Below are 8,588 nucleotides of genomic sequence, written 5' to 3'. Positions count from 1 at the left end.
AGATTCACCCCAAAACTCTGCAAATATGTGAATTGTAATATGCCCAACACTGTTGGGACAACAGTGAATATGCAGAAATTCACTTTAAACCAGGCTCCTTTCTATCACGAGTAGGCGCTGTTACAATCCTGGGGTGACCACAAGTAATCTCATCAGACTTTGAACCCCCAAAACTTCCAATGTGGTGACTGACAGTTCACCTCTGCCCACCATCAGTATCAATAAACCCGACTTCACTCACATGACAGTCCTCGAGATAGTGACGAACGCTTGCAGAATCAACGTGAGATCAAAAGTAATTTATTTCTTTGGGTCAATATAGTTGGCAACTTGGCACTATGCACAGCTTGGTTGCCATGAAAGGGCCGTCTGAGTGGAGCGTAACCCGAGCGCCGGCGGAGGCGTCGGCCCTGGAGTGGCACCAAAGGAGCGTTTGATAGCTTTTGGCACGATGCTGGACGACAGCCCTTGTTCCCTTTCAAAAGGAACTGCCAGTCACAACGGAGGAGAAACCATGTTATTAAGGGCCACCAAATGGGGGGCCTACGGCGGCCAGACACCCGATCTGCCCCACCCTCCCACGCTCCGCCTCACCTCCCTCCGGCCCTGGCGTCCTTTTGTCCCGCTATTTCATATCTGTCGGTGCCCACCAGGTGCCCTATGACAACGACGATGGAACCCAGGCTGGGCGTCCGCTTGCTCCGACATGGGGAATAAGCAGACCGTCTTCACAGCAAGGCAGCTGGACGCCTACCAGGTTGGTGTAGTCAACGCGCTGACTCGGCAAAACACGTTTTAATCCCATTTCTATTACAATTTTTTTTTTTTAAGTTTTTGTTTTTCTCAGAAAAAAACCCTGCAAAAATCATGTATTTGTCAGCGACAAATGGCACGAAAAATATAGTTATGGCTAGATCAGAAAGAAAAAAAAAAAGTTTAATCCAAAAAAATTCATATTCTCTGTATATGTATTCCAGAAACTATTTTTATTGTTGTTGAAAAAAATTCAACATTTTACTTTCTGACGATGAATGTTATTTCCAGTAATTTCAATGCTTCACTAAAAATATACCAATTTGACCACATGTAAAATCATGTTTTGGAAAAATTCAAATGACAACTCGTGACTATGACTTTTTTTTTTTTTCCCCCAGGACTGTACATACTTTACAAGGAAAGAAATTCTCAGGTGAATATACATTGGCAGCTATTCCCAATCATAATGTTCATCTCTATGGAAAACAACAGCGTAACATGCAGCTGGTGTTTGTTGCCGGTTTCAGACTCTTCCACCGCTATCACGATCTGGCACCGCAACTCGTTCCTCTTGACTACACTGAGAAGCCAGATGTGAAGCTACCATACGAGCTGATTGGAAGCATGCCCGAGCTGAAGGTAGCGAGACGCACTCGCTGCAACCCCGCCGTGCCTCCGTCTGCCTCCATAATTGATGACCAATTCATCCACAGAATTCTTTGAAAAGAACGCCTGCCACCTGACTCCTTTCATAAATTGAAGAATGCGGCAGGTGCACAATTGTTAATGTTAGTGAATGTAAAGCTCCCTTTAACATGGCAAATTCTCCAAATTATCATGAAAGTTTTATGCCACGTTTGACCACAATATAATATAAATTTGCAGAGGTGGGCAAATTGGTGAATACAACAGGCCCTCATTGACGAATGCCCACCTTTCGGTGACTGCTTCCACATTTTCAGCAAAAGCTTTATGTTATGACGCAAAGCCTCGTAAAATCACATGGACTGAGAAGGACCGTCTGTACTGACCCTAATCGACGGGCGTAAACTTGATTCAGTCAGTGCGCAGCTCCTCCCGTCCCGCTGCCGAATAGGATTTGGCGCATGTAGCCTAATCCGTCTTCTGCACAAACAACCACCCCCCAGTTGACAAAGATCGACTACCAATTACATTTAGTGAAATTTTCTGGTACATTTTATATTTTACAGCAAAATAGTAGCCTCACTGTTTTAAATTTTGAAAATATGGTCACCTAGTTATAACACACAGCCACATAAATGCTAAGATGCTAATCATTACCCGTGTTAGCATTAGCCTTTAGCTACGAGGCCAAAGGCGAAGGCTACACAATGTAATTCTCTTGATTTGTGTTTAATTCAGTAAATTTCAAAAGAGTGGTAATAAATAAACTTGAAGCCGCTTTTGTTGAAGAATATTTACTATTTCTATCGGACAGCGCTCGTATCTCAAGTGTGCACTCGAAAAATAGAGCCCCCAAAAAGGCGGCTCTTATGTCCAAAACTTTTAAAAACGGGCCACTTGTATATCAAGATACCATCATTACTGTAAACAGTGGCACAAACAAAGATAATCATGTAAAGCAGCATTGTCTGGCTTTCCAGGACAATCCTTTTCGCCAGAGAATCGCTGAAGTTTTCTCCGAAGACGGCCAAGGAAACATGACGCTGGATGACTTCCTGGATATGTTCTCGGTTCTGAGCGAGATGGCTCCACGGGATCTCAAGGCATACTATGCTTTTAAGATTTATGGTAAAATCTTAGGGGCGACATATGATGGAAAATTGACTTTTTAAATGCTTGCAGAATTCTGTAGTTCCAACACACATACTAACTGTAAAATTAAACAAAACAACCACAGATTTTTTGGAGCTATTTCTGAATATGCTCACGTGTCACACTTTCACACCGAGTGAGTGCAGTGTGAAAAGGGATTTAGAGTTGGCATTCAAGTTAACAGTGCAGTAGCATGTATCTGGAACAAATATTGACCTGTACAACTGTTTTTTTATGGGAAGATTTCAACAACGATGACTTCATCTGCAAGTCGGACCTGGAGAAGACATTGAACAAACTGACGCGCAATGAGCTGACGGAGGATGAAGTGCGCATGGTTTGCGAGAAGGTGCTGGACGAGGCCGACATGGACAACGACGGCCGGCTGTCATTGGAGGATTTTCAGCACATGATCGTCCGGGCACCGGACTTTCTCAGGTGGGTCTGGCCGAAACATAGCAGAAGTTTGGCAAATAGAAAAAAAAATTATTGGGGTGGGGGGGAAGCTTTTTTTCTGATTAATGTCCTTCCAAATTAAACATAAAACAGTGAATTATATGTTGTTTATGCAAAGCAAGCACATAGCTTACCCCTCAGTTCACTAGATTAATAATAATGCTCATGCATAATGCTGGGGTCAGCAACCTTTCCTAGAAGAGCAATTTTAGGCCAAATCAACCACCAAAAATGTGTCTGGAGCTGCAAAATATTCGGAGATTGTGATAAAGGAAATAGTGTGTTAGTGTTGGTTTAATGGACTGAGGGCCCAAGAGTTTTTTTAGAGCTGCACAAAATATGCAGCATCCAATACATAGAGATTCATTTATTTATTTTTAGGTTTTTATGTGTTTTTTATTTTTTGTAATTGTACATACATTTTTAGATTTATCTACCGTTCTGTCAAATTTCTGCCCTTTCTTAAATCAATTCTCTGACATTCTTTGGAAATTTTGTGAACATTTTATGGTAATTTTTTAGATTTCTCCTTTTGTTTTTGGACACTTTATATAGTTACTTTTCCAATGTTTTCCCTTTTTTTTTTTTTATTCAATTTTCTGACTTCTTTTTTTTTTTTTGCCAATTCCAAATAAAATTTATGGTGATTCTCTGCTTTTCTTCTTTTGTTTTTGAACATTCTATGGCTATTTTTGGAACGTCCACCCCCCTTTTCTGACAATTAAATTTGGACTGACATTTTTTTTTTTTTTTACATTTTAATTATTAATTTTATTGAATATAAATCAATTCATTTGTAGAATATTTTATCAAAAAAATAAAAACTTGGAATATATATATATATATGCACTTTTTTTTTCCCCCTACTGCTTTAAAATCCACAGGGAGCCACAGGAGAGGGACTAAAGAGCCACATGTGGCTCCAGAGCCGCAGGTTGCAGACCCCTGGCATAATGGTAAATGCATTAGCAACTGATATTTGAATGCAAATAGTGCAGCAACACATTTAAACATTCAACATGAAAGTCGATTGTGAGGAGCTGAGACTTTCAGTACAGACGTTCATGTTCAGTTTATCGCCTGTCTTATACTGCTCCTTGGTGGCCAAGGCGGGCAACAGCACAATGGCCATTCAAGTGAAGCAGAAAGTGATTGAAGAAGAAAGAAAAAGGGGGCAGGAGGGTAGCTTGTTTTTAAATCCATATAATTGTCATGTCTGGGTTTTTTTTTTAAAGAAAAAACAAAAAACAAAAATAGAAGGTACATGCTTTTCAGAAAATAGTTATATCAATGATATGATTGCCTTTATGTAAACAGAACTGTGATTTTGCCCTCTTATCCCTTCTTGTGTCCACAGCACTTTCCACATAAGAATATAAGGAAGTAATCCAACAGTCACCTCTAAATGGACTTAAAATACTGACACGTCTGAAGTGGAAGAGTCTTCACAGTCTCTCTCTTCTTGAAGAGGTTTTGGATGGAAACATGCCTTATGTACTGTACATATTTCCTTCATTAGAAAAAAATGAGCGTAAATCAGATTTTTGTTTTCAGTCTACAAGGGATCTAACTACATCAAGCTTTAAGTTAAAAGAAAGATGGGCCAGAAGGTTCTCCAGCGGATTACGTCGGTCCGGTTGCTATGAAAGCGGTTAAGGTCCATTGCGGGAACACAAACGAGCTTGACTGACTTTCTAATGTCTGACAGCCAGGACGAAGAAATAATGAAGCTTGCTTTACTTGTTTTTTGTTTTTGTTTTATTCATCAAAAAAAGTAGACATCTCTACAAACTGAAGATACACATCTTCACACCGGAAGTAGAAAGTACAGTACAATAAGTAGATCTCTCAATAGATTATTCACTATGTTATGTACTTCACAATGTATGAAATGTATGTGGAAAAAATATGACTGTAAAAATGCAATGTCAGGTTTAAAAACAAATCAAAAAAATACCATATTCAGCCTGTTCACACAGGATATGTGGTTCATAAGACACACAAAATATTGTGTCTCAAAACAAAAAACAAAAACAAAAAAACAGCCAGAGAAGAAACATTACCCAAGGAGTATTAGGGCCACATGGGGGGTGGGGGGTGTTGGTGTTGGTTGGGGGGGGTGGGGCGTTGAGGTCATTTTAACAAGCCAAGGTCTTTTTTCTTTTTTTTTTAAGCGGTTTGGATAATGGACAGATGAAAGTAGTAATTCTATGGAAATAAATTGTTTAATTTGTGATACGAAGTTGCATTTTGTACAATAAACAAAAATACCTTACCTTACCCAAGATGTGTAGTTAACTAATTGTACTGTACAAAAATCATTTTTAAATAAATCTGTGATGCACTGAACCCACAAAAGGCAAATCACTATATCGCAAAAAAATGACCGTATAACCTGTTTTTTTTTTCTATTCAATGTGATTGTAATACTCGTGTAGGGAAAAAAAAAAAAACAATTCCTAAACTACAAGTCTAAAAGTTTAAGAGTGCAAAGCAGAGGGTGTTAAAGTGATACAACAAGAGGAAGAAATGTATCACTAATAACTCCCCAACCTCAAATGTTTTGATTGCATTGTTTTTTTTTAATGTACGGTACTTATTCGGACAGTGTTCTTTTTTTTTTTTTTGGCTCAATGCCGGACAAAGTAAACATTAATGAAAGCACACACTCACGCATGCGCACTCACACACATATGGAGAGAGGTCCAAGATTCACAATGGATAGCCACACCGGGCTTCAAGGACAAATGGACACGTCATTTTAGGTGCAGGATAAAAGGTGCAGGAATGAAGTGAGAAAACGTGTGTGTTGGAAATCTGTTGATGAGTCAACAAAATAAAATGGAGGACCAAGAAGAAGAAGCGAGAGACATTGTAAGGTATGTGTAAAAGGCTCCCAACACAGCAGCTCTGACACTGATGGAAGCACACATTCAAAAAATAAAGCAGAACTACTGTGTTGGATTGCATTGAAACTTCTAACAAGTGCTTCTTGAAAATACTGATTAAGTCTGACTGGGATTTTTGTCCAACAAGAACAGTACTTTTGACTTTGATTTTTTTTTTTTTTAACAATACTGTTTAATACTGTAGAAAAATAGAGGTGAAGCAGAAGTCAAGATAAGCTTGTCAGTCAGATATTATACTGGGTGCAGTCATGGCAGTTCTAAGAACTAATAAGACCCCAAATGAGACACCATGGATATGTCTAGTGCAGTGTGGTAAAATGTGATGACAGCTTTAAAAGTGTGTAGGGGATGCTTTTGTTCAAACTGCCAGAAACGTCATTTTAGCTTGATATTGCATCAAATCAAAAACCATCAAGTTCCAACATTTATAGCGCTAGGCACATTTTCCTCCACAAGCAGGACTTCCCTGTGTTTCTAAAGCTACCGGTAAGTTACTCATTGCCATTGACGGCTAGAGAAATAAAGATACATTACTTTAACTTGGCTGGCAGTGAGTGACTTTAGCCAAGCAATATTGCCTTTCACTCAAGTTGTGAAAGTCACTATTTTCAATAGGACCATTTTTCAGCTTTGGAGGTAGCTATTGCTGTTGTTCTACAAAAGCGCACACGTGTCACGGCATTATCCTGCTGTGTAAAAAGCACAGTCACTATACCAAAATTAATCAAGTCAAACGACAACATGAATAGTCTTGTTATTATGGCTCTAATGTCCGTGTGTGAAAGAGGCTATTGTTAAACATGCTAGTCAAAGAAGTCCAATTATTGTCAGGCAACCAGCAAGCAATGTCTAATAAGTAATGATAATAATTTAAGCTAGAACTGCTTTTTTTTGGGGGGTAAATAATTTAACAATCAGAGACCTGTCTAAAACAGGCTTCCCCCATCCTGGCCCTCAAGGGCCGGAGTCCTGCAGGTTTTAGATTCAACACAGCTGATTTTAAAGAGGGGGATGCTAACAAACATATACAATGACCACAAAAATAGAAGCTTGAATGCAAAATGGCAGACGTTCGGTGTATTTACAGGCATTGAATACTGTATTGAGACTTTCTTTGTGGCTCTATTCACAACAGACATGCCTAACAAATTTCACATTAGGGGATGAAACTGGCTTTAAGGGATGAACTTTCCAAACATTGCTACCAAATGTACATTTAGAGCAAAAATCACCCTAAAACGGCATCTTCTAATTAACAATAAAGACTACCTGCATCTTTTCCGGCATACAACAGGTACTTCAGATATTTTAGCGGTCCTACTCATGACAAACATACCAACCAAATTTCACAAAATAAAAAATTGCTTTGAGACTTATTTGCGGATCTACTCAGAATAAAATGCTTGCCAAATTTCACATTACAGTAGAAATGGCTTCAAGGGGCTGAGTGTTCAATACACTGCTACCATAAGTCCTATTTAACCAAAACGACCCGAACATGGGCCACTTTGCACCAAAATGTCAAACTTCTTGTGTCTTTATCATGACTTAAAACCTGCTTTCTACCCAACTGCGAAATGACGCTGTTTGGCTGAGATTCAAGCTTGTCAGTTTCTGGCTGGAAATGTATTGAAAACAAAACAAAAAATACGTCAAACAAAAAACACTTCCCTTCTGTTGAAAATGAAAAGAAAAAGGTGGGGGGGTAGGAAACAGCTGTACAAGCCTGTTATTTTGTGCGACATCTCGTTGTTGTCCTCCTCGGAGTGGCCGCCCCGGTCCTCAGAGATCTCCTGTAAACGACGACTGTCCAGCTGGAAGCACTCAGAAGAGACGATTATGCTTTTGTGCAGACTGCAATGGAAGAGAGGAAATGAAAACAAGTGCTCCCAAGCAAGCAACAGTCTTATTTGGGCTTGAGCGGGTTCTTCGGTAAAAAGGCCTCGGTGGTCCTCAAAGGAGGCTGCAGTGGAAGAAGCTGCTCTTTTTCCGTGGCTCCAGAATCTTCACTCCTTGGCTGCTACCCTGAGGTGTGTTCCCCTCCTGAGGCAACACAAATAATCAACAGCTGGCAAGGTTTGAAAAAGAAAAAAAATCCTACTTGTTTTGTTCAATGTGCAATTTGGATTAGATCTTGATTAGAGCTGGTTTGAGTTGACCCGATGACGTACACAATGTATATGTGTTAATAAAGTTGCAGTTTTCTTAATCTAGATGCTTTATTATGTAATTAATAAAGCTGGAAGTGGCAATGAACAGGCCTTTGTACCCACTTGTCAAACTCCACTAAATTAGGTGGTGCAAGCGAAAAAGCTTTGCAAATAGCTGCGTGCATCTGTTTAAGATAGCTGCTTCCGAGTGAGGCTAATTTGGGCAATAAATTCCCCAGTAAACCTTCATCAACGCCAACACCCAAAATGGCTTCTTCAAGCCAGATTGTCTGATTTCCTGCTCTAATACTGGTGTGGGTCCTTCAGACTTTCATATTATGATAGATATCAACACCAAATTTCATGTTGAAAGGTGAAGCTTGTGTGGAGGGTGACATTGATTGATTGATTGTTTTGTGGTGTGTATGAGTTTGATGTTTAGTCTACTTATTTATGTATTTATTTATCTCTTTATTCACTACTTCTTATTTATTTACTGATGCAAAATGTATTTACTTGT

General features: G+C 39.3%; 2 protein-coding genes across 4 annotated transcripts in view; one reads left to right on the top strand and one right to left on the bottom strand.

Moving 5' to 3' along the window:
* The window catches only part of LOC144020339 (ras-related protein Rab-8A-like), a 316,622-nt gene that overhangs the window by 302,145 nt on the left and 5,889 nt on the right, over nt 1-8,588 (bottom strand). Inside the window, exon 8 of one of the 2 annotated variants that reach the window (XR_013283856.1) lies at nt 7,107-7,961. Coding sequence is in view for 1 of the 2 variants with exons in the window: in XM_077523715.1 (XP_077379841.1) it covers nt 7,872-7,961 (90 nt within the window). In the remaining variant the exon portion in view is untranslated. Of the gene's footprint in view, nt 1-4,744; nt 7,962-8,588 lie in introns of those variants that run through there. The other variant, XM_077523715.1, reaches the window with a different exon arrangement.
* On the top strand, nt 707-4,388 carry LOC144018606 (calcium and integrin-binding family member 3-like). 2 transcript variants are annotated; one of them, XM_077520994.1, is made up of 6 exons: nt 707-757; nt 1,155-1,189; nt 1,284-1,395; nt 2,382-2,529; nt 2,796-2,991; nt 4,367-4,388. In XM_077520994.1, the coding sequence occupies exons 1-6, from the start codon at nt 707-709 to the stop codon at nt 4,386-4,388; spliced, it is 564 nt and encodes a 187-aa protein (XP_077377120.1). The 2 variants fall into 2 exon arrangements, with proteins under 2 accessions (XP_077377120.1, XP_077377211.1); XM_077521085.1 differs by lacking the exons at nt 1,155-1,189; nt 1,284-1,395.

This window comes from Festucalex cinctus, chromosome 1 (genome assembly GCF_051991245.1).
Source record: "Festucalex cinctus isolate MCC-2025b chromosome 1, RoL_Fcin_1.0, whole genome shotgun sequence".
NCBI classification, from domain to species: Eukaryota; Metazoa; Chordata; class Actinopteri; order Syngnathiformes; family Syngnathidae; genus Festucalex; species Festucalex cinctus.
Note: the sequence above shows the minus strand (reverse complement) of the source record. Positions and strands in the feature narration are given on the sequence as shown.